Genomic DNA, 26781 nt, shown 5'->3' on the forward strand with positions numbered 1-26781 from the left:
CCTTTTCGTTTGACTAATACTGTGTGTTGTTGTCGAAGTTTCTGATGCATTTCATCAATTTTTTTTATAGTACTTTGCCGCCGTAATGGTTTCGCCTGGATTAAAAAACTGCAATGGATAAGACTACATAAGAATAGTCAGCATGGCTTTCTTTAGGTGCAACTCTGGCTTCGGGAAGTGTGGTGGAGCTTCGTCAGAATCTAACCACTGAGCTGAGCGTCGCCAGTTTCGTAAAGAACCTACTTTTCATTGCAAGTCACAACACGATTGAGAAATAGTCGTTCTTGTTGCGTAGAAGAAGGGAAGATTACACGTCATAACAGCGTTTTTTTTTTTGTCGTTCAATTCGTGAAGCGCCCATTTATCAAGTTTTTTGTCTTTCAAATCTATCTTAAGTGGTTGGAAATCGTCGTATACGTTACGTCTAATTCAAAAGCAAGTTCTCGAACAGCTGTGCGTGGATTGGCTTCAATTCAGCCTCATAATTTATCGTTTTCAGCATCCGATCACCGACCACTACGCTCACCATCTTCAAGACTCTTGTCGCCGCCACGAAATTACTTAAATCATCAATAAGCTGTAGTGGTTCCTAGGTCAAACACTTCGGTGATATCACGAGCTTTTTCAGAAGCTTTTCGGCCTAGCTTGAGTTAAAATAAACAATTGTGCGAATTTGTTTTTTTTTCCATCTTGTATTCAACGTTCTGAATAGAAGATAATTGTTTTACAACGATTGTAATTTAAACGATTACATAGAGCGAAAAACGCCCTTTAAAACGATATAAAATCCAAAATAATACAAAATTCAAATACTGGCTGAATGGTATTTAGATACGAAACGAGAACGAAGAAATAGGATAATATGGTAAATAGTAATTGAAAGTAGGTACAACATATAAGGGTAAATAGGATGGGTAATATATACGTAGGTAATAGTACAAAAATATTCGGGCCCTCTTCATCTTCTGATGAGAAGCATTTAGCTTCGAAATGCCATAGCCTAAAGAGTTTTTTCTTAATTTTCCAATTAAATTTTCCTTGTTGTTCTGACTATGTAAAGAAAGTTATATATAATTGTGATTCCTCAGCTTTCATTTTAATTTTATTGTTTGCTTCTCTTAATACTGTTGAGCTTTTCTTATATTGATAAGTTTGGATTTGTTGTTTGTTATGTTTGATAACATAATTATATATATATAATCAATGCTATATATATATATACATATATATATATACATACTATAATTATATATCTATAATCAGTACTATATATATATATATATATATATATATATATATATATATATATATATATACTCGGGTTTTTTTCTTCAAAAGTAATAGACTAGTGAATTCAACGAGGTTGTTAGATAGTGCTCAATAAAAAGAGCTGATAATACTTGTTTATTGTTATATAAACATTTTGTTGTTTGATTGAAACAAATGGCTGTTTGTAGCAGCGGGATGTAAACATGTTTATATAACAATAAACAAGTATATATATATATATATATATATATATATATATATATATATATATATATATATATATATATATAAAATAAAAAATAGATTGAGATCCTTAACTTTAAATGAAGAATGAAAATGAACTAAGTATAAAGTAATGTTAAACTTTCTTTCCTTATTGAATAAGTTTTAAACAAAACTTTTCTTAAATCACATAAATAGATTAGCCAATATTTTTGTAAATAAACAAAGCAAATTCCAGATACGGAACTAACATAGAATCGTAACAATTTATCTTAGTTGATTTGTCCGGATTAAAAAAATAATTTAAATTAAATAAAGAAATAAAAAAAATTAATTTAAGAAATCAATGAATAGTATTAATAAAACATTAAATGGACATAGGTAATTAGTGGTAAAATTATATGTTATTTTGTTTGGATTTTTTTAATGACGATACGAAAATAGGTAGATATATAAACCTTTAAAAAAATACCTTGCAAGGATGCGATATAGGTAAAATGGTTTCCATAATGTTTTATTGTTAAAGTGTTTTTTATTCAATAAGTCTGAAGAAAGGCTGTTCTTGGGAAAATTTTCAAACAACATAATGTTTGGATTTGTCCGAATAGTCTTGAAACAATTGTAACTAACGATGAAATACACTATTGGTTGCTATCAACCCATTCTTTGAAGTCTTAGTTTTTGTTAAAACAATATATATATATGTATATATATATATATATATATATATATATATATATATATATATATATATATATATATATATATATATATATATTGTACTGGTTTCAAAAGATAAAAAAAATGGATTGGGTGCCATCAGCTAGAACCTAAACAATATGCACTACTTTGAGTTTACCCGACAGAATTAGTAAAGAAACGTTTAAAATTAAACGACTTCTAGTTATGTTTGAATTTTGCGCATGCGTAAAACTAATATAAATATGTCAGCAGCTTGTGATGAACATTTTGCATTTCAACTTGCCGACATATTTAAATCTTCACTGAATGCTAAGTAATCATTTTGTTGCCTACGAGTGTGCCGTGGCACAGGGGTTGGGAATCACCGGTTTAAAGCAACGTAAAACTAATTATTGTCACGAAGAGACGAAGTTTGAAAGATGTTTGATTTAAACCTTTAAATGTTTCTATCTGATTTTTTGTGTGTTCTTGTTTTATTTTATTTTATTTTATTTTATTTATTTTTTGTTCTTTATTCCATTAAGTCTTTCTTGAAAAAAAAAAAAGAACAAACAAACAAACAAAACTGTACGTGTCAACAATTTTTTAAGAAAAAAAACAAAAACCTCATCGCGAAATCCATTGTCACAGTTCGCATCCCACAGCTTTGAGGGATTCAATTTCATGTAACCAATTATCTGAAAGTTCGGTATATACATCTCTAGCGGATATCCCCGCCCAAGTAAGTAACAATTTTTTTTTTTTTAAATTTCAAGTTAGCTGAAAATTCAGACACAGCAACTAGAGACCAACGTTTTACAAGATCTAGGCGGGCACCGGAGAGGGTTTGCAATGTGCTCTGCTCCGCTGACGAATTGTGCACGTATGTACGCAAACACATTACACATGTCTACAAGAGGAAAACTGCAGCACAAACATGCAGTACACGTGTTTACATGTAATTCGCCTACACATTTAAGGTATAAGAAAACTAGATGAAACGAGGAAATTGAGTGGACGTTGGCTAATTACTTTCCAAATATAGCCACGATGTCTTGGGATATTGTTGGCGACAGGAAATCAAAATGAGGTGGCGTAGAACGCTTAAAGAATTTTGCAGCAGTCAACAGAAATTTGGGAATGTATATATATACACACACACACACACATTGTTTTTTTATATAATTATCCACTGACACGTGTTTCGTTGTCTACGACTCATCAGAGGGGCTGAATCTGGCGAGACTCGAAATCGGGATCCCATAGTAAGAAGCCTAAACTCTTACCATATCGCAATTTACGTAGATGTTTTTGTTTTTGTTTTTGTTTTAGCGATATGTTTTGAATGGATTCAATTATTTACGAAAGTGCATTTTTACCTAAATGCGAGTTGGGGATAATTTTCCCTTTAACCTATTTGGCACCTCCAGATGCGGGGAGGGATTTAAAAAAGAAAACAACATATGCCGCTCCCTATATGGGGTACCAAATTATTTAAAGGGGAAATTATTCCCAACTCGCATTTAGGTAAAAATTCACTTTCGTAAATAATGGAATTCATTCAAAACGTATCGCAAAAACAAAAACAAATAACACACACACACACACACACACACACACACACATATATATATATATATATATATTTATATATATATATATATATAATTATTTCCACAGTCCAACAATGTCGCAGCTCACACGAGCCATGACAGATTCCAATCCCGAGTTCGGATATGTCTAACTGATGTGCCTAAATGAGGGCGAAACTCGAGTCTTGGACTTCCGGATTGTTGACTGTCATGGCTCTTGTGAGTTGCAACGTTGTTTGACTGTAGAAATAGTTATATAATATCTGACATTCTGAATATATATATATATATATATATATATATATATATATATATATATATATATATATATATATATATATAAAAATGTAAATGTTGGTTCGTTCGGAATTAATTGTCTAAAAAACCACTGGACGGATGGCTTCCACGTTTTGGTATAATATGTTTACTATATCCATGTATGTTTTTATATATTTCTTTTTAATTATAACATTATACTTAATTTTTCTATGATAAATAGATGGATTTCTTTGTACCGAGAGGCCATTTTTTTTATTTAGGGACAATTATTTATTACCGCTTCCTGTCACGTGACCAGTGTTACAATTTAGCGGTTTTCCTGCTAGATCTGGAGATTTCGGTTACAATCTAGCGGGAAATTCTAGAAAATCTGGAGGTATTTGGCACCCACACACCCGCATTAGATTAAAAAATAAAGAAAAGCGCTTGAAATTATTCAATGTAAGTAAAAAAAAGTAGCATTTATTGCCTTTGGTAACAATTATTTATTGATTATTTGATTTGCTTTTCACCTTTTTTTCGACTAACTATTCTTAAATCTTACTATAAAATCGATTTTTCCAAGTACATTTTAAGTGGGGGGGGGATTCCAACCTCCGAAGTTTGGGTTTGTATTACTGTACACATAGATTCGAAAAAGTTGTCAAAAAACAAATATATAACAAATAAATGTTATCAAAGGCAAGATAAGTTACTTTTCTGCCAAACTGGATATTTAAATTAACCATACATGGTCGCAAAATGAATGCCGAGGCTCAAAGCGTATACACATTTTGACTCCTCCCTTTACTTAAAAATTCACCAAAAATCAGGAAATTAACGAATTTTAATGAAAATTGCAGTATTTTCCAAATAATGATCGCAGAATATAATGAACTAATTATTTTTACTTAACTCTTAGTGAAAATGTTTTATTTTGTTTAAACAAAAAATACCTTTACTAAAGTTATGGTTTTCAGTAGTAAATAAAAAACGCAAGAATTTATTTTTGCTTTTTTTAAAGCATCGTAATTTGTAACAATAAAAAATAATTTTTACAGTAACATTACGAAAAAAGCCCCTAAAGTCCGTATTAATGTATTCGATATAACTCGAAGAAAAATAAATTATCGGATACTATTCAGGAAATTAAAGATTCAATTAGATTCCTATTTCAGTCACCTAAATTATTTAAGGTGAAATGAGTTTAGGAATTTATAGCCAAACCTAAATATTTTTTTTGGTAAATATCCAGATACGCTACTACAGAACACCGACCACTCTAATTTGTTTGGGGGGGCAGGAACAAATATATAACAAATAAATGTTATCAAAGGCAAGATAAGTTACTTTTCTGCCAAACTGGATATATTTTTCGTGTTTTTATTCAATGTAACATATTTATTCAGCTCGAAAAACATACAGTGTTTACCGATGTATTCGAAAATTCAAGATGGCGTCTCACACCCTCTTTAACACCGTAAGTTTGGAAAAAGGTGTTATAAATAAAAAAACTATACAAAATACTATTAAAAACCCGCTGAATATATGTCAACCTATGTCACAGTAACATGTATTGAGCGAGTTTTTAACAGTATTTTATCCGGTTTTTTATTTATAACATCTTTTCCCAAACTTACCGTGTTAAAGAGAGAATCAGACTCCATCTTGAATGTTCCAATACATCGGTAAACACTGTATGGTTTTCGAGCTGAATAAACATGTTACATTGAATAAAAACACGAAAAATATATCCAGTTAGGTAGAAAAGTAACTTATCTTGCCTTTGATAACATTTATTTGTTATATATTTGTTTTTTTGACAACTTCTTCGAATCTATGTGTACAATAATACAAACCCAACATATTTATTCAGCTCGAAAAACATAAAGTGTTTACCGATGACTTGGAAAATTCAAGATGGCGTCTGATTCTCTCTTTAATACGGTAAGTTTGGGAAAAGGTGTTATAAATAAAAAACTATACAAAATACTATTAAAAACCCGCCGAATATATGTCAACCTATGTCACGGTAAAATATATTGAGCGAGTTTTTAATAGTATTTTATCTGGGTTTTTATTTATAACACCTTTTCCCAAACTTACCGTGTTAAAGAGAGAATCAGACGCCATCTTGAATTTTCCAATACATCGGTAAACACTGTATGTTTTTCGAGCTGAATAAACATGTTACATTGAATAAAAACACGAAAAATATATCCAGTTTGGTAGAAAACTAACTTATCTTGCCTTTGACAACATTTATTTGTTATATATTTGTTTTTTGACAACTTTTTCAAATCTATGTGTACAGTAATACAAACCCCACCGGCCACTCTAATTTATTTGATGTACAAAGTAAAATCTTCGGAAAATGTTAAATGGTGTTCTAATTGGTAAATGTCGGTGCGTTACTTACGGAAAATTTGAAAATTCGATGTTCCAGGTAAAAAAAAAAAAAAAACAGATAAATTAACCCCCCTACTCCAACTTGGTGTGCTTTCCTTTTCTTATTTTATTTCTTTTTCAGCTAATTTTAAATTTTCCACCTAAAAAGCGCTATAATGTATTTTTGAAAATTAGAAAATTCTATGTCCTGGAAAAAAAATTCCCTCCCCCCAACGTAGTTTGCTTGGTGAAGCCGTCGTTTATGCTACAGCGTGCATGCGCGTAGCATAAACATAATAAATGGTGGAAAGAAGTTCGTGGGTTCAGGGGTAAATACCATGCAAACGGTAAATTTGCCCCAAGTTTGACTATCAGATTCGTTGTCAGCGACCTCAATTACCTATACAAAAACAAATTAGAGTGGTCGGTGTTCTGTAGTAGCGTATCTGGATATTTACCTTTTTTTTTCTTGCTTAAAAAAAATAGCATTAATACAGTAAGTTAGGTAAACTGACTTTTTCGTTTAAAAATGGAATTATTTCCCTTTCGTTATTAACTTCTTTTTTTTAATTTTTTTTTAATAAATATTTTGTGTTTTATATACATAAAGTACAATAGTTGAATGTTACTGTTTTGATTATATTCGTTTGGGGGGTGGGGCACAATTAAAAAATTAAGAAAGATTAAAATGAAGCGAAATTTAAGTTTCCGTTCCATTTTTACAACAACCGTAAAACAGTGCATACTCAGCAAGTTTTATCGTAATTTATAAGCATATTGAAACACTAAATCAACATTTTATTTATTTTTTTGCATAATTAATGATGGAAGTATTTTTCTGTTTATTTTCTTAACATCTGTTAAAAAAAAAAAATAATTTGTACATTCTCTTGAAAAAAAGAATCAAACTTTTCTCTACTTTCACATGTGTTCCATTTTAACAAACTGAGCCACAGCAACGCGTGGCCGGGTACAGCTAGTATATATATATATATATATATATATATATATATATATATATATATATTAGTGATGGGACGATTCCAATATTTTTCCTGATTCCGATACAAATACCGATTTCGTACAAAATTCCCGATTCCGATACAATTACCGATTCCGATTCTTTATACATCTCGAAATATTTAACTTCCCTTCTCTCCCTCCCTCTCGATTCCCTTTCTTTGTAGCACCTATTCCCCCTAATCCCAACTATCACGAACTATACGCCCCCTTTCAGAGTTCAAGTCACATCCAGATATCTTTTTTTATATACAAAATGAACAAACCTTGATTTTCGTTTCAGGGTCGCTTTTTTCCGGTTCGGTGAGGTGGGTCCCTCTAAATATAGATCCGACTGAAACATGTCAACACATATGTAACCAATAATGTTTGCATGATATACATACTATATACCTGCTCTGTACTCCATTGAGCACTCGGGTTCAGTGAATCTACAACTCGGGAAACAAGCTGGTTTAACCGCTCTGATGAGCTGTAATACAGCAAAACAGTACTGTATGTGGATGACTATCAAATTTGTTGCCAAGGTCGCTGGAAAAATGGTGGGATTCTTCTACCGTTCCAGTAGATATCTCACTGCTGATGCAATTCCCTATCTATATAAAAGCCAAGTACGTCCAAGGATGGAGTACTGCTGCCACATCTGGGCAGGAGCTGTTAGAAGCAGCTTATCCTGTCTTGACACAATTCAAAATAGACTTCGTAACTTAGTGGGGGATGCCCTTTTGTCTTTGCTGCAACCTCTTTCCCACAGAAGAGACTCGCAAGCCTGTCTTTGTTTTATCATTATTTCCATGGCAATGCTCGTCTGAACTCCAATCTGTAGTCCCCCCTCGGCAATCTTTCACGAAAAACACCCGTCTAGCTGAAACTAATGTCAATAATTTCCCCCACACTTAACGTAGATTCCATGAACAAAGCTTCTTTCTTAGAACTACACGCCTGTGGAACTCTCTTCCGTTTGCCTGTTTCCCAGCTGACTACAATTTGGTAGTCTTCAAGTTCAATGTAAACAAATTCTTGATGAATCATCCCTTTAAGTAATCCAATTTACCAAATTTCCATTACTAACGATTACTATGATATTATCCCATTGACTACAGTACACTCAATAACCCTTATCCTCGAGTGGGCTCTGAGACCATGCAAATACATACATACATACATATATATATATATATATATATATATATATATATATATATATATATATATATATATATATATATATAACTACTTCATTTAATCACATAAAATTAATCCTAGAGTGGATGAAACGCCGAATATTCAGTGTAGCTTAATCGCCATATATATATATATATATATATATATATATATATATATATATATATATATATATATATATATATATATATATATATATATATATATATATATTCACACATTAAATCATGGATTAAATCATATATATATATATATATATATATATATATATATATGATTTAATCCATGATTTAATGTGTGAATATATATATATATATATATATATATATATATATATATATATATATATATATATATATATTCACACATTAAATCATGGATTTATTAAATACCAACTCTGGTAATTTCAATCAAAGCAGTGTATAAGATGAACCATCCTATATATATATATATATATATATATATATATATATATATATATATATATATATATACTAGCAAAATACCCGTCGTTGACTGGGTTCAAAAACAGCCTACAGAAAATGGACTCTGATTTATGAAAGTATGATAGGTTATGAAAAGAAAGGGTTGTAAAAAGATAGCTTCGAATTTGGGGGTATCAAAACCAAAGCAAAATATGATGAGAGTAAAAATGAAATAGATAAACCCCATAATATATTATACCATACCTGTTCACACTGAAATTACAATATTCTCTGGATTTATATTAAAAAACCTTGTTAAACTTTGTGACATATTTCCATTCTATGTACGTCAGGCGCGAACGAACACCCAATAATTTTATTATACCATATTTCTTCAAACTGAAACATAATTATCAAAGTATACTTACGCAGATAGATATGAAAAGTCTTTATTAAAATTTGTGCCTATTTCCATTCTATGGAGGGCAGGCGCAAACGCAGACTCCACAATTTATTAAACCATCTCTGTTTAAGTTAAAACATACTTCTCAAAGTATTATGTACATCTATATCAAAAACATTTGTAAACGTTTTTTTTTTTTAATTTTTAAATTTTTAAATTTTCCATACTTTGTGGACCAGGCGCGTACGCAGACCCCACAATTTTAATGAATCATCATTATGCCAGATCAAACATACCCATTCCTGTGTCTCGATACATATTCTATCCTTATATGTGATCAGTTTTCTATAATAGTCAACCGTATAGGAGCCTATTCGTGACCAGACACACACACAGACGTTCAGCTTTATATTATATAGATATATATATATGCGCGCGCGCGCGCGCGTGTGTGTGTGTGTGTGTGTGTGTGTGTGTGTGTGTGTGTGTGTGTGTGAAGCGACCTGTAGAAACTCGATTAAAAATACCCAAATTTGCTGACGACATAAAACGGAAATAGAACAACGATGTTTGGATAATGTTTTTTTTTGTTTTGTTTTTTTTTGTTTTTTTACAACATTCTTTCTTTTAGTCATGTTTTTGGGTAGGTGGGTGGGTAGGTAGTTGGACACGTAAGTTCCTCGTCACTGGCGATGTTAGAATACCTGAAGATTAAGATGGTGGACTGATGAAGAAGGGGGTATATTATATAAGAACTCTTTATTGTTGATGAGAGATAAGTTTTTTTTTTCTGTTGAATGATTTATTTACTTTACCCAAAGCTTATAGAGATGTTTCAGGTTAAGGTTAGGGTTAGGGTTAGAGATGTTTCCATCTTCTTACATCATGTCGACATGATGTAATTTTAGATTTTAATTAACAAACCACGTCTGAATGTGTTGGTGATGGACGAAAGCGGTTAGGGTTAGGGTTAGTTGGCTGGTTATTCAGTTTTTACGGATTCTCAACCAACAGTGAGTTAATTTATTGTATACAATTGTCTTGTGAATTTCTTTTTTTTTTTTTTTTTAATGTATATTATTATATACCGGATGTTGTATTCGTGTTAGATATTGGCCGGGCAACACCGAAAAACGTGCTGGTCGATGATTATTATAATCGTTATTAATATTTGTAAAAATAGAATGTCAGAAAGACTGTTATTATAGCGAAATTTACAGATTATTTATTGTAAAATGTCTTAATAGAAAGGAATGACAGTTTTCATAACTAGCACACACAAAAATGTTAACTTGATGTTAATTTGATAGATGGAATTTAAGCTAACCATAATATAAACAAAGATACGCGACAAAAAACCAGCAAGGATCTTTAGGCTACATGTAGTGATGATGTGATGGAAAAGATAGATTTTGAGACGTAGAGTTTTAGTTCGAGGGAGATCAGTTTGATACGTAATGCATTAGCGGACAGATGGGTTTTTTGGACAGTACGCCCATGGAAGTCAGAAGGGGGCGACTTAGCAAAATGTAGTCGTATACAAATCCTGTCAACTCTGAAAAGGAAACTAGCAAGGAACGAAATATAATTCTCGCCTGAGCGTTTTGACTTTCGGAAAAAAGCACTTTATTTAAGGATGCATGGAAGGGACATCTGGACGGAAGATTTGAGGTGTGTTTTTGCTGGTGTTCCTACCGACAACGGTCCGTCTCTCGTTTACACTCTGTCTATAAACTGTTAAAATATGTATACACACAATACCGAATACACTAGACGAATCACATGTCAGAACATTTAACACTCATAAGTTAAGAGACTCATTATAGACAAAAAACATATATACACACGTGTATATATATATATATATATATATATATATATATATATATATATATATATATATATATATATATATATATACCTCGTTATACTCCCCCCTACTATCCAACATTCGCTGTGGATGGACATCTGATTTCAATAAAAAGGAGAAGTTTTTAGGGAATATTAAATTCATAGTGATCCTCAAGCACGTGTATAACTCAATCAATATTCCCTCATTTGCTAAACTTTTTCTGCGTAAGGGAATTCAATGATGTATCTCTGTTTCTGATGCACGTCCGAGTCCATATGTAATAATCCATCGTTAACATAAATAGTAGGCACATGGTCTTTTATTTTAACCGCACACCTTTGCATGTGTGCGTTTTCGACAGTGAGCGATCAAATAATCAGATAAATCAAATAAAGTTTCTTTCATACATACGTGCACGGTTGCTGTTATTTTATTATTTCGATCGTCGCTTTTCCATGCGTAGGCTATAATCCCCTTCGGGTTGTTCTTATTTACTAGACTCCCCACGAGGGCAGAGTTAGACATAAGGTCGGTTTTTAATCTGGAGAAAATCCAGCTCCCCAAAACGGGGCAATCTGGATAGGAACAAGAATAAAAATTGTCTCAATCCAGAAGGCATTTTCCTCCACTGATCGAGGTCAGAAAATGTGAAGTATAGTATCAGAACAGATACTACACTTTGCTCCTAGCCAAAAGGCCAAGGAAGAGCTTCTGATTGTTGATCTTTTGCTAAATTAACGACGAATTAATTCGTGCATGGAAACACAATAGAGACTTGCCGAGGTTTCAAAGGTCTTTTTCAGCGAGTTCACATAGATTATTTCTTACTTAATTTTCTGAACTAGTTTTTCTAACTTAGTCGTAATGATGCGGACAGAGTTCTTAGACAAAATGCACTTAGATTTCTACATTGTCAGGAGCATTTTGTCTGTACCGCTCTCAACCATTGACTCTAGAAACGATGTTTAATCCCTTGAAAACGTGACTTCATCTCTGTCATATCATTTAACACCTGCATTGCTAGCGGGTTTTGTCCTTTGATTCTCCCTACCGCCTCAATTACACCACCTGCACTTGGTATATTTTCGTTTGTTACCAGGTTATCTTGACATGTATCAATGTGGCCCACGCCAAAATTCATACTACTTAACATAATCGCTACTTACTGGCACATGATTCCAATATATACAGTGATTTTTTTAGAAGTGGCAAACTTTAAATTGACAACTCGATTTTCTTTAATTGCAGATTTTACAACTATCTGTTATTTTGAGTTCAGCTTGGTTTTGGCAATTATTCATGTGAATTCAGCAGACAGAGCCACATGCCAAACAGTACACAATACGGTCAATTTACTAAAAGAAACATTTAATGAACGAATAATTCCATGAAATGGATTTGTCAATCGGCTACCTCGTTTGTGTAAGTTAACCCCATTTGATTAATATCTTTGGAGATATGTAAAGTCTCGTGTCTATGTTGATAAACCAGACACAACAGACTACTTGGAAAAAACACATTAAAACGTTATTGCTGAAATACTGTCTAATTCAATGTGGAAATTGAACATCTAGATCATGTCATACACGTGTACGAAATTGTATTTCAATTCTAAATATCAAAAAACGTAATCTTTGCAATAAACCATATATATGTATAATAAAAATATGTTTCTGTGGTTTATTTTAATTTAAAGTTCGCCGCCTCTAAAAATATAACATTCTTTGAAGAACATTCTGAAATCATTTTACCTGTTTTTAGATTTGCAACATGTGAGGTGCCTTCAATAAGTTTCCAGACTTTTTTTCGTACGGGCACTTTTATTGATAGTATACACATGAAAATCTATGAAACTCGAGTCTCCTTTAAAGTGATCTCCTGTGCACTTATTATCTCTATTGACACACGACGATCCTTATCCATGAAATTCTTTATTTGGCCAATCAACTCTGGTGTTCTTACTTCCTTACTTCTCCCACATCTCTCATCATCCCTACCTTCCTTGAATCTCTTATGCCACTCAAAAACCGATGTTCAATTCATGCAAGATGGCACAAAGCAGTCTGCGTTTCTGTGGTATTTTCCCAAGTTTTAAACAGAATTTTATTGCATATAGCTCTTCTAAAGTGTCGTCATGTCCAGATTGCATTTTTGGAAATTCACCAGCTGTAACAATCAGGCTTTAGTAGGGTGTATTCCAGTTCTTGCTGTTGTTGTTCATTTGAATTTGAAATGATAAAAATTGGCCAGTTATCATCTCATAAGATGTATAGCAATAACGTACTGAATTTTCAAGAGTCTACGTCAATTTTAAATGCTTGTAGAGAAAAAGTTTGGAAGTTATTGAAGACCCCGCATACATTCTATTTGGTGTAAGAGGCTACATATATATATATATATATATATATATATATATATATATATATGTAGCCTCTTATATATATATATATATATATATATGTAAGAGGCTATATATATATATATATATATATATATATATATATATATATATATATGTAGCCTCTTACACCTACACACACACACACACACGCATATATATATATATATATATATATATATATATATATATATATATATATAGCAGTATAAAAATATATTTATGGCAAGTGAGCTACACTGAAACGTTTGCGTTTCATTCTCGTGGCAAATCATCAGGCAATTAGGATCCCAATTAATACTCAAAGTATGAGAGAAACTTTTTATCTAACAACATCTTTCTAAGCTGACCCTGTGAGAGTAATCTCCCTTGTTTTGACTCTTCAGTTTCCCGTCAGTTTCATCTAGGAGCAATTGTTCTCAAGAAAAATGCCTCTAAAAACAAACACCTTGTATAACATAAATTTACTTACACTCAGATCACAAGCAATTCCGAAAAGGAAAAGAATCATTCAAAAATATTAATTTATTTTCAGGTATATTTTATTATTTTATTAGATTTCAATTTTCATTTTATTTTATTAAATTTCATGTATTTTTTTAAAAAAAAGTAAAAATTAAAAAAAATATTTTTTTTTCTATCAAAGCAAAGGTATTTCAGAAGAGAAAATGTCGCTACAATTTTGCTTTCTTGTAACGGATTTGAACAAATGTTGTTTTTATTATTATTATTATTATTATTATTATTATTATTATTATTATTATTATTATTATTATTATTATTCGTCGGGCAATACAATTTTCTAAAATTAAAATGTAAAAATTCGATTTAAAGTTTAAATCTAATAAATTTGGGAGAACTGCCAAAGAATCTTTTTAACTTTTATCATTTCCGATTTTCTGATGCTTTATTAAAAGCAAAGATAACAAAAGAACTAAAATTGAAACGAAATGCTGTATCTGAAATGTTCCAAAAGGCTGATTTAAAGAATTCTCATTTTGAAAAGTGATTCAACTTTTTTTCTTGCTGGCACTTATCCCTGAAAAGAAAAAAAAAAGAAGAAACATTTTTTTATGGATTAAACCATTGAATTTTATGAAATTTAGATACATCTGCATTTATGAACTCGTGAGTTCCACGAAGTTACTCGGGTGTGCCCGGCAGATGTCGGGAAGAACCGGAAACGACTGAGCCAGTCTTATTACAAAAAACGCAAATTGTTACAACCCCGCCCCCCCCCATGTTAAGAATGGCGACGACCACTGGAATTTATAAAGTAACTAGCGAGGGGTACCCGGCGTTGCCCGGGTGTTTGGAGGTGTGTGTGGGAGGGTTAAAAAAAAAAAGTAAGTATGAGGATCGAACCCGAACCGTTGAGGCAAAGTTGTAAATTAAAGTGTGAAAAAAAAAAAAAAAAACGTGCAACGTTAACCATTGCCTCACCGCGAGATGCTAACGGAAACATGTTTGAATTTATTTAATTACTTGGATTTAGCACGTGCCCGTTTTAATGAGTTAATGAAGTCAAGTTTGACTGCGGGATAGTATTCATTTACTGCTGAACGCTTTCCCCGCCCCCAAGATGTTATAGGAAAAAGACTAACACACATACGGCGAGCGACAAATATTGAATATTTATCTTCCCGAAATCGAGCAAATTAAATAGACAGGCGAGCTTCGTTGTTAACTGTGAGATATTACGATTTATATGTGATATAAAGTTTTTTAAAAGTTGTGAACCGACCGACCGCTTCTCTGAAAAAAGCCTTTTGTTGACATGCAGAAAAAGCGAACACACATACATACATACATACATACATACATTTTCGCTTATATATATATATATATATATATATATATATATATATATATATATATATATATATATATATGGGGGGATGTTTTAATATCCAGAAAACTACTTGTCGGCTGTTTCCGGTTATTCCCGTCATTCGCCAGGCACAGCCGAGTAGCTTTGTGGAAATCGAGAGTTCATAGATGCAAAAGTACCGAAATGTATTCAAAATAATAACAAAGCATTAATTTAAATTAACAAAAAAAAAAAAAAACCTTGAATTAACATTAAAGTGTCCACGTTTCATAACTGAATCCATCATTACGTTGTTGACCGGAACAAAGTCATGTTGACCCGTTGTAAGTAGTCAGCTACTATATATATAGCCAGAGGGATTAAAAAAAAAGAGATACAAGGGACGTTCCAAAAGTAATGTCTCCTATTTTTTTTTTATTTCGCCCGAATAGATCAAACAGGATTGTAATGATGACTGAACGTGTGTCAGAAGCAGAGATACACCATTGAATTTCTTCCATTAAAAAAAAAATGATTGAACCGATTAACATTCAACGGCGCTTGTTGAACAGTTATGAAACCAATGCAGTTGATGTCAGCACAGTTAAAATATGGGTCCGTCGATTTCAGAATGGCAACAACGATGTGAGTGACAAAGTGTATTAAGAAAAGTGGTGACTATATAGAAAAATAATTTCGTGAGCACAAAACGTCGCTCGTTTTAATAGTACCACTCTCATCTTTGTAGCTCTTCAACTTAATTTTTTTTTTTTTAGTTAAAATATAGAATGCATTACTTTTGGCATGACCGTCGTATATTTATAATTTATATGACTGAAAGATATATTTAGGTAATTAATTTATATGACTGAAAGATATATTTAGGTAATTAATTTATATGACTGAAAGATATATTTAGGTAATTAATTTATATGACTGAAAGATATATTTAGGTAATTAATTTATATGACTGAAAGATATATTTAGGTAATTAATTTATATGACTGAAAGATATATTTAGGTAATTAATTTATATGACTGAAAGATATATTTAGGTAATTAATTTATATGACTGAAAGATATATTTAGGTAATTAATTTATATGACTGAAAGATATATTTAGGTAATTAATTTATATGACTGAAAGATATATTTAGGTAATTAATTTATATGACTGAAAGATATATTTAGGTAATTAATTTATATGACTGAAAGATATATTTAGGTAATTAATTTATATGACTGAAAGATATATTTAGGTAATTAATTTATATGACTGAAAGATATATTTAGGTAATTAATTTATATGACTGAAAGATATATTTAGGTAATTAATTTATATGACTGAAAGATATATTTAGGTAATTAATTTATATGACTGAAAGATATATTTAGGTAATTAATTTATATGACTGAAAGATATATTTAGGTAATTAATTTATATGACTGAAAGATATATTTAGGTAATTAATTTATATGACTGAAAGATATATTTAGGTAATTAATTTATATGACTGAAAGATATATTTAGGTAATTAATTTATATGACTGAAAGATATATTTAGGTAATTAATTTATATGACTGAAAGATATATTTAGGTAATTAATTTATATGACTGAAAAATATATTTAGGTAATTAATTTATATGACTGAAAGATATATTTAGGTAATTAATTTATATGACTGAAAGATATATTTAGGTAATTAATTTATATGACTGAAAGATATATTTAGGTAATTAATTTATATGACTGAAAGATATATTTAGGTAATTAATTTATATGACTGAAAGATATATTTAGGTAATTAATTTATATGACTGAAAGATATATTTAGGTAATTAATTTATATTACTGAAAGATATATTTAGGTAATTAATTTATATTACTGAAAGATATATTTAGGTAATTAATTTATATTACTGAAAGATATATTTAGGTAATTAATTCCTACTTCAGTCACGTAAATTATTTCGAGTTGAAAAAGAACACACACAGGAGACGGTTTATTTTGTTCTCTTCGCTAAGGACGAAGATGTTGGCTTTTCGCATAAGCAGCAGCAGCAGCAGTCTTTCTTCTTCTTTCTTCACCGACAACAGAACACATGCAAGCAGTATGGCGTCCAAAAACAAAAGTCAGCTGAGACAAAAAAATAAATAAATAAATAAAAATAAATAAATAAATAAATAATAATAAATCCCTCCTTTTATTCTGCTATTTCGGATACCCGGCACTGCATAAATTTACATAATCTCTTTCGCCTTGCATCTAAATGGTTCTAGTTCTGTGTGCCGCTCTTTCCTTGCATCAAGCACATACTAATCGTGGCCACTTATTTATCTATCTCTCCGTATCGTTATCACAATATTTTAGATACAAGTCCAGATTTCAACCTGATTTTTTTTAAAATACACCAAAATCTTCAATTGTTTACCTAACAGTTATGGAACAATTCCATATCATATTTCAAAAATCATGCACATTGATCACGTAGTTTATATATATATATATATATATATATATAAAGGTTATGAGGGTTTTTTGAAGCATAAAAACGATGTTACTTTTTGTATTTAATATTTTTATTGCTATTCTTTATATTTCAAGCGGACCTCCGCTCTAAGTCACAAAAAAAGTATCGAAATCTAACCTTTAAATCACTAGCATACGTGGACTTTTAACAGTATATATATATATATATATATATATATATATATATATATATATATATATATATATATTTATTTAAATGTACAGATGGTCCGAAAAACATTGGTGCCGTATATAATTCATCTCATTATTCTGAAATGTGTGTGTGTGTGTGTGTGTGTGTGTGTGTGTGTGTGTGTATATATATACATATATATATATATATATATATATATATATATATATATATATATAATTCGAGTCGGTCAGTTTGTAACAAAATGGCGAAAATTCTTGAACGTCTCTTAAAATTTTAAGGTTCATAAATATAAAGAGGAATACGTGGCTAAAAGATAGAGGGGGGGGAAGAAAGAAAGAAAGAAATTACAGAGAAAAAAAAAGAGAGTGAGAGAAAAAAAGAAAGTAATATATAAAGAAGGAAATTTAGTAGAAGAGAGTGGGAGAGAGCGAAAGAGATGAAAAAAAGCAAGAATATGGCGAAATTAGGTTATGCACCGGTTGTTAATGGAGTTCAACTTTTTGATCAGAGGTGCAAGGTAATAAAACTGTCCTGATCCTATAAAAAAGATGTTTTTAAAAGTTTCAGACGAAACTTGAATTAATTTCGTGGGAGCTGTAAAGATAAACTCATAGTTATTACCCGATAATAAAGTTTTTTTATATATATATATATATATATATATATATATATATATATATATATATATATATATATATATATATATATATATATATATATATGATTTATATGTTATTAAAATTTTGACGGCGAGGGAGGTCGAAATGTTGTATAGCGCATGCTCCTGTCGATTGCTCTCTTGACACACGGATTATTTATGATTTTCTGGAATATTTAGAAATAGGAACTTATGGGAGGTTCGTCCGAATTTTTTTTTTTTTTTTTTTTTTGTCCTCAAAGCAATAATTTAAAATTGAACTAACGAAAATTTTGGAGAAACACCTAAGAGCGAGAATCAACACTAGAAAATGAAAAGAAAAATTCACATAAATGTTCACAAGAACAAAGTAGTCAAATTTCGTAAACTTTCCACAGAGTAAAAAAAAAAAAAAAAATAAAAATAAAAAAAACGGCAATGGAGAGAGTGGAAATGTTCTTCGTTGAATCGTCTTTCGAAAAACTGGATGAGATGAAGAAAAGCGAGTTCATGGAAATAGGGAACAAACTGAAACTGGAAACGAAGAAGGCTACGAGGAAAGATAAGATCATCAAAGCCATAGTCGAACACATGGTTGATGAGAAGATTTTCAAGTCAGAAATATTAGACGAGTTACTCAATGAATCAGTTAATTTATCGAAGGAACAAATGGAATTAGAAAAATATAAGTTACAAGCGAAGGTAGAATTAGAAAAGGCAAGGATGGAGCAAGAAATTAGATTAAGAAAGATAAGGTTAGCTGAATTAGCACATGAAACCAACCGAAATAATTTCGATCTGACCAAACAAGTGAGGTTGGTACCCAAATTCACTGAAGACAATGTGGATGAATATTTTCCACACTTCGAAAGCACTGCAGTCAACCTTGGGTGGGCACGCGAGAAGTGGACTATTTTACTGCAAACCACACTCGCGGGAAAATCACAAAAAGCATTCACCACTTCGTCGATAGAGGAGTGTGCCGATTACGAAATAGTGAGGCGAACAATTCTGCAGTTTTGAATTAGTTCCGGGAGCCTATCGACAAAAAATTTCGGACGCTAAAAAAGAATGAAACACAATCATTTAAGGAATTTGTAAGGGAGAAGAGAAAGGCTAATGAATAAGTGGTGTGATGTCAAAGGAATTAATGGAGATGCAGGAAAAATCAAGCAACTCGTATTATTAGAAGAGATCTTCAATTGGTTGCATGAAGAAGTGCGAATCCATCTAAACGAGAAAAGGATCGAATCAGGCAACGAATTAGCAACGATGATCGATGAATATATAATAACCCGAAAAAGAAATAAAAGCAAACCAAACATAGCAAACCAAACATAGCAAGCCAAACATAGCAAGCCGAGTGAATGAATTTCAAGAAGTAACTATGAAGAGAGATAATTGGAACAATGGTCGATGGACGCCATTACAGAAGGCAAATCCAGATACCTGCTATAAGTGTGGAAAGGTGGACCATACAGCAATATAATGCCGACTAACCCGAGAGTACGATTGGAAGAAAACATACACGAAGCCGCAAGGAGTAACATCGTCCACACAGGATAGCAAAATTTATAAACCCTTCACAAGGGAAGGAAGAATTATGAACGGAAAGGGAAGCGAAATACTAGAGAAAATACTGAGAGACACAGGGACCGCTCAGGCATTAATTCGGAGAAAGAAGGTGTCAAGAAGTCGAATAATGGCGCACGTATCGATCGAGGGTGTAAGAGGAGGAGTAATGAATATACCCGTGAGCGAGCAGAGTAAAAAAGAGAATAGAAGTCGGAATCGTGGAAAAACTTCCCATATAGATTTCCTCCTAGGAAACGAAATCAATATTGAACTGACCGACATAGATGAAATTCAGTCTAAAGAAAAAGTGAGAAGTGGACACATGTACAATTTGCATAGCAGAAGACAGGCGTCGGACAATAGGGAAAAAACATCGTCAAGCAAATCGCGCGATGAGAAGATGGCGCCATTAGACCAATCACGTGATGAGAAAATCGCGCCATTGGGTAAGTAACACACTGAATTAATAAAAGCTAAGAAGAACGACGATAGTCTAAGAGAATTAGTTAAGCAAATAAACAGGCCGACTGGCGGAAGGCATGCAGAACAATATTTCCTGGAAGAGGGAATATTAAAAAGAAACTATCATTCTGCGAAGCAGAAAAATGGTAAAAAAGGACAACGATGTCAACTAATTATGCCAAATAAATATCGTGAAAAAGTGCTTAGATTAGCTCATGAAGTCCTGTTAGCTGAACATCTGGGAATTAACAAGACTCACGAAAAGCTTACTTGGCATTTCTATTGGCTCGGCGTGAAGGCCAGTGTTAAAATATTCTGTAATTCATGTGAAACATGTCAGAAGGCAGAGAAACTTCAAGGAGGAAGACCATCGGCACTGTTAATGCCAATAATCGTTAGTGAAAAACCGTTTGACAAGGTACTGATAGACTGCGTCGGAATCTTGCCAAAAACGAAATTAGACCACAAGTATTTGTTGACAGTGATGTGTGCTAGCGCTAGATTTCCGAAGGCTATTCCATTACGCACCATATCTGCCAAGAAGGCAGAAATTATTAAACTTCTTTACAAAGATGGGGATTCTGAAAGTCATCCAATCCGATAAGGGGACAAACTTTACGTCCCACTTATTTCCCACTTATTCAAAACGGTAACAAGGCTACTTGGAATAAAACATATCACATCAAGTCCGTACCATCCACAGTCCCAAGGAGCGTTGGGGCGGTTCCACGCCACACTTAAAAGCATTTTACGAGCTCATTATGTTGAGCGAAAGAATGATTGAAATAGAGAACTATCCTTTGTGCTGTTTGAAATAAGAAACTCGGTGCAAGAATTGCTCGGGTATAGCCCATTCGAGCTAGTATACGGACGAGAAATGAGGAACCCCTCAAAATAGCAAGAGACCAGTGGAAAAGCACTAAGATGCCCGAATCAATAAAACAATACGCCGGAAACCTATGAGAAAATCTGGAAAGAGCTAGAAAAGTAGCGGGGAGCCATTTAATTAAAGCTCAGCGGAAGATGCGACGTCTGTACAACCGCAAGGCCAAAAGTAGAAAATTCATTGTGGGAGATAGAGTTATGGCCCTTCTACCATAACTTACGCCATATTTTATTACTTATGCAATTTAATACATGAAACATTAATTATTGATATTGACCTAACAGGATTTGTTTTTGAACGTATACTTACCAGCATATTTCTTCAATCCATGATGATCGTAGCATACCTATTAATTGAATATTAATTTTAAAATTTTATTTAAAAAATAAATATGATGCCTTTCATTTAAAAAATAAAAATGGTGCCTTTGTATCGTTACGTAAATTAAACTATTTTCGTCTCTAATTTAAAAGAGGGGCATGAAAGGGGAAGATAATTCAAACATTTAGGCAGGGGATGGTAATTAAAGTGGGAGATAAATACTTAATTCAATCAGAGGATACGTTCTAGAGGATACGTTAAAATCAAATAGATTTATTGAAATAAATTAAACATCAAATAATTAATAAATCAGTTTTAAATTTTATTTTAAATTAGGTTATTGAAATACCATAAAAGTTCACTAAAGGAAACATGTGAAAAACTTTTACACTGAGTACAATTTAAAAAGTTGAATTATCTCCCCTTTAATATCACTCTTTTAAATTAAAGACGCAAATATTACATATGTGCACCATGATGCAGAAAAAATTCTACTTCAAAAAATAATTTAATTTCTCGTGTGCCTGTGTGTTTGTGTTTTTAGTGTCAAAGTGACTTTCACTTTATTATTTCTTTATTAATTATAGAGTATTAATTTAAACATTTTATTTAAAAAATGGTGGTGTACGTATGACCTATTTCTGTCTTTAATTTAAAAGTGACATTGAAGGGGCAGATAGATCAACCATTTGGGGAGGTGGGAGATACACAAGAAATCAAATTACAAAAAATTAATTTAAATAAAATAAAGTTTAACGAGACTGAAAGTTTAACGCATGAAAAAAAAAGTTTTACACTGGGTACAATTAAAAAGTTTGATTTATCTCCCTTTAATGCCACTCTTTTAAATTAAAGACGAAAACATTTTATATATACACAACGATACAGAAGCACCGAAAAAATTCTACTTCAAAAAATAATTTCGTAAAAATCCACCAGAAATGCATTCGCTTTTCCGGTTTAAAAATAAAACGTTTATTTGTTATCCATACACAGTAAAGACAACTCTACAACTACAAGAACACTAACTACTCAATCCCATTTTCCGACCTTGGTGTCACAGTTCTTGAAGTGGGAGCAAAACTCAAAGTGTAGTATCTGTCTTCAGATGCTGCACTTCAATTTCTTGTTCTCTCTCAGGGAAGGAGAAATCCTTCACGACTGAGACAATTTTTATTTTTGTTCTTTTTCTCCACGTTAAAAAAAAAAAAAAAAAACGAGCCTGATGTCTAACTCTATCCCGTGGAGAGGCGTTATAAATAGGAACTCTTCAACTTAATAATGTTAATTCCAGTAATGAATGTTGTTTACTCTACAAAATGTCTATTTAATGCTACTAAGACTAAGCTTCTTTTCTTTTAACAATTACAAAAATCTTCTCAACTATCAATTGCCGTGACTAATAGCATCGCACCTCAGAGCTCATTGTTCAAACTCCTCCGCTTAACATTCATAGGTAATATGAATTGGGACAAATACACCGAAGACATTGCCAAGGCTGTTGCAAACAAAGTGGGTTCTCTCTACTGTGATAGAAAACTACTCTGTATCTCTACAAATCCACCATTCTCCCACAAATGGAATATTGTTGCCACGTCTGAGCTTATGTATCTACCACTGGCCTCTTCCTGTTAGACAGGGTCCAGAAACGAGTCCCCTATCTCATAGGTCCTGCAATATCAATCAAGCTCAAACTCCTGTCCCATCACTGCAATGTTGTATCCCTGTACTTGTTTTATAAGTACTTTAATGGAATGTGCTCTGATGAACTGGCAGCACTTGTACCCCCTCGATATAAATTCCACCAACTAGCACAAAAGCAACAAAATCCACCTCTCCACTGTAGTGTTTGCTCTAGTGGTTTCATTCACCAAACTGCTAGACTTTGGAATTCCTTCCCCGTTTTCTGCTTGCTTGACTGCACTAACATACAAAAATTTAAATATAAAACAAACAGATATCTTGCTGCTCAACTCCCTACATATTGGCTCTGTAGGCATGGTCCCACATAGTATCCCCTACGTCCAAGTGGCAATATGCTTTGTTTGGTGTGAATAAGAGTAATAAAACTACAAAAAAAAAACATCGGTTGTTGTTTTTTTATTTATTTTTTTTTCACTAGCAGTTCAACCCGGCTTTGCCCGGGCCCTATGTACTGTTCATAACTTTATGTGCATATGTATATATTAAAAAGTCTGCATTATGTACCGTAATGCCTTTCTAAATAATAGGCTTCCTTAAATACCATAGAGAAAAGTTGGTATAGACACCAGAGGTCAATTTTTTTTTAACTTTGACTTCTTAACATTTATTGTTTTGGGCTCAAATCAAACTAAAATGTTTGACCCATGACCAAGTTACCTACATCTAAAATTTCAAGTGTGTGGACCCAAAATTAGCGGATGAATTTGGTAGAGCCTGCAAAGGTCAACTCTTTCAACTTTTACCTCTTGGCAGCGAAATTTTCGCCCAAAAACTGATTAAAAAGCTTGCTGCATGTCTGAATACCCTTTATGTAAAATTTCAAATGTTTAGTCCCAAAATTGGCTGAATAGTTATCTAGAGATTGCAGAGGTCAAATCTTTTGAACTTTGACCCCTTGGAAGCCAACTTTTCGGTCAAAAACCAATTAAAAAGCTGGCCCTATGTCTGAATACACTTTATGTCAAATTTCAAATGCTTAGACTAAAAATTGGCTGAGTAATTTGTTAGAGACCGCAGAGATCAATTTTTTTAAAAACTTTGACCCCAATTATGACCCCGTAGCATTTATTGTTTTGGGGTCAAATCAAATTAAAAGTTAGATCCATATCCAAGGAACCTATATCTAAAATTTCAAGTGTTTAGACCCAAAGTTGGCGGATGATTTTTGTAGATATCTCAAAGGTCAAATCGTTGGACTTTAACCCCTTAATAGCATAATTTCTGTCCGAAAACCGCTTACAAAGATTTTCCCAAATCTCAATACCGCTTATGTCAAATCTCGAGTCTGTAGACCGAAAATTGACAGAGTTATTTGGTAGGGAAATGTACAAAGACAGACAGATTGACATACACGGACATTTTCACTTTTATAGATATATAGATATAGACTAATCTAAAATATTAATGAAAAAAAAAAACAGATGGCGCCTCTGTCTATCATGGAATCAAGGAAGGAAAGAGAAAGGAAAATTTTTCGTTTATAGACGACTTATCGATATGAATATGGGTTGATACATGTTGGTTTGATAGAAGTGCTTTTACGAAACTAACTGGACTTGAACCTGCCGTGTTCGAGTTTTCAGTCTGCATCGTTAATCACTTTGTACGTGTCATCCATAATTCAACATACACAAGCACAGTAAAAACCAACAAACTCGGCAGAAAACATAACCTCCTTGGCGAAGGGAATCAAACCATGTTTATCCTATTCATCATTTTAAATCCTCTCATAATATTCTTCATTATTTAACAAACAATCCATCCCATTATCTCCAAGTGGCTTTTGGTCTTGGTAAATGGTAATCCACAGGTGAAAAATATTCAATTCTAGAATATGTTTTAATATCTAAAATTTATTCTTCTGTTTAGACATTTAAATATAAATCCAAAACTTCTCAAGTGTTCTGAATAAAAAAAACTAGAAATTCAAATTTCTCAAGAGAACCTTCCCAAGCAACAGGTAATCTTTACACTTATAGAGGGAGTCGTCATGTTACAGAAATCACAAAGACTGATTAATTGTTCAATCAATCAGTAGATGTTGGTTGGTTGTTTTGTTTTACGGCATATCAACCCTTTTCAGGTTATTTAATGCCGAATCTGGTGATTTTAAGAACGATTTTTTTTAATATAGTATATTTATTTTTTAAGTCGTATTCTATTTAACCCATAGTTGGGACCCTAACAGGTGCTACCACTCCGGGTCAGAGTGGACCTGGGAGCAATGGCAATTAAAGGGTGGCTCCACACTCCCTAAGGCCTGCAAGCTGGGGCCCTCACCATCGGATATAGTTTAAGGTCATATCCAGGACCAATCAGTAGATGTATTTTAAAATATCAGTAAAGAAGTCACTTACTGTCCACTATATTTCCGTAATGATTCTCTTGGAGGACCTTCCATTGGTATTTCATCGTATCTGTAAAATAGTCAATAAAACGTTGGTAAAAATGCATCGTATGTAGAAATTTCTTTATTCGTTCAATCTGTTGTTTTACTTGGCTCACACCTTTGATAATGAAATGAACTCAATTAAAATGGCGGCTATATAGTCAATGGTTAATGAGGACTCAATTAAAATGGCGGTTATATAAATGGATGATAGTGTTTACGAAATGATTGACGGATATGGGGTTAAAGTTTGACCACAACAAATAAACAGAAATTAAGAGTCCGACATAATTGATAGTATTGTGTCTGAGATGGGTATGTCTGCCGATGAATGCTAAACAATAGGTATGAAAAGGAAACAGATGTACACATATCTAAGGCAGTGGTAGAATCTTAGAAAATTACTTCCAGTCTGTAGTGGAATGGGGTCGCAAATAGATAGTAACATATATTCCTATGATTTTATAAAACTCTGTGGACCGTCTGCCTTTGCTTGAATCTTGTCTTTGACGATCTGTCGATCCCACCTTTAAAAAAAAAGAGATGACAAGTGAATATATATATATATATATATATATATATATATATATATATATATATCAGAGAGGCGGTAG

At 32.2% G+C, this 26781-nt stretch overlaps 1 protein-coding gene and 1 pseudogene across 1 annotated transcript in view; both read right to left on the bottom strand.

Annotated features, from left to right (window-relative positions):
* Positions 1-11820: 11820 nt before the first annotated feature.
* LOC145249171 (U2 spliceosomal RNA) lies at positions 11821-12005 on the bottom strand (annotated as a pseudogene).
* Positions 12006-14233: 2228 nt separating this feature from the next.
* The window catches only part of LOC145248657 (uncharacterized), a 124752-nt gene continuing 112204 nt past the window's right edge, over positions 14234-26781 (bottom strand). Inside the window, exons 8-10 of the mRNA XM_080110326.1 lie at positions 26136-26195; positions 22063-22099; positions 14234-14732 (exon numbers count right to left, since the gene is read on the bottom strand). Coding sequence (XP_079966452.1) covers positions 22075-22099; positions 26136-26195 — 85 coding nt within the window. The 3' untranslated portion in view covers positions 14234-14732; positions 22063-22074. The remainder of the gene's footprint in view (positions 14733-22062; positions 22100-26135; positions 26196-26781) is intronic.

The sequence above is a fragment of the Euprymna scolopes genome, chromosome 27, assembly GCF_053919585.1.
Source record: "Euprymna scolopes isolate OS-2025 chromosome 27, ASM5391958v1, whole genome shotgun sequence".
NCBI lineage: Eukaryota > Metazoa > Mollusca > Cephalopoda > Sepiida > Sepiolidae > Euprymna > Euprymna scolopes.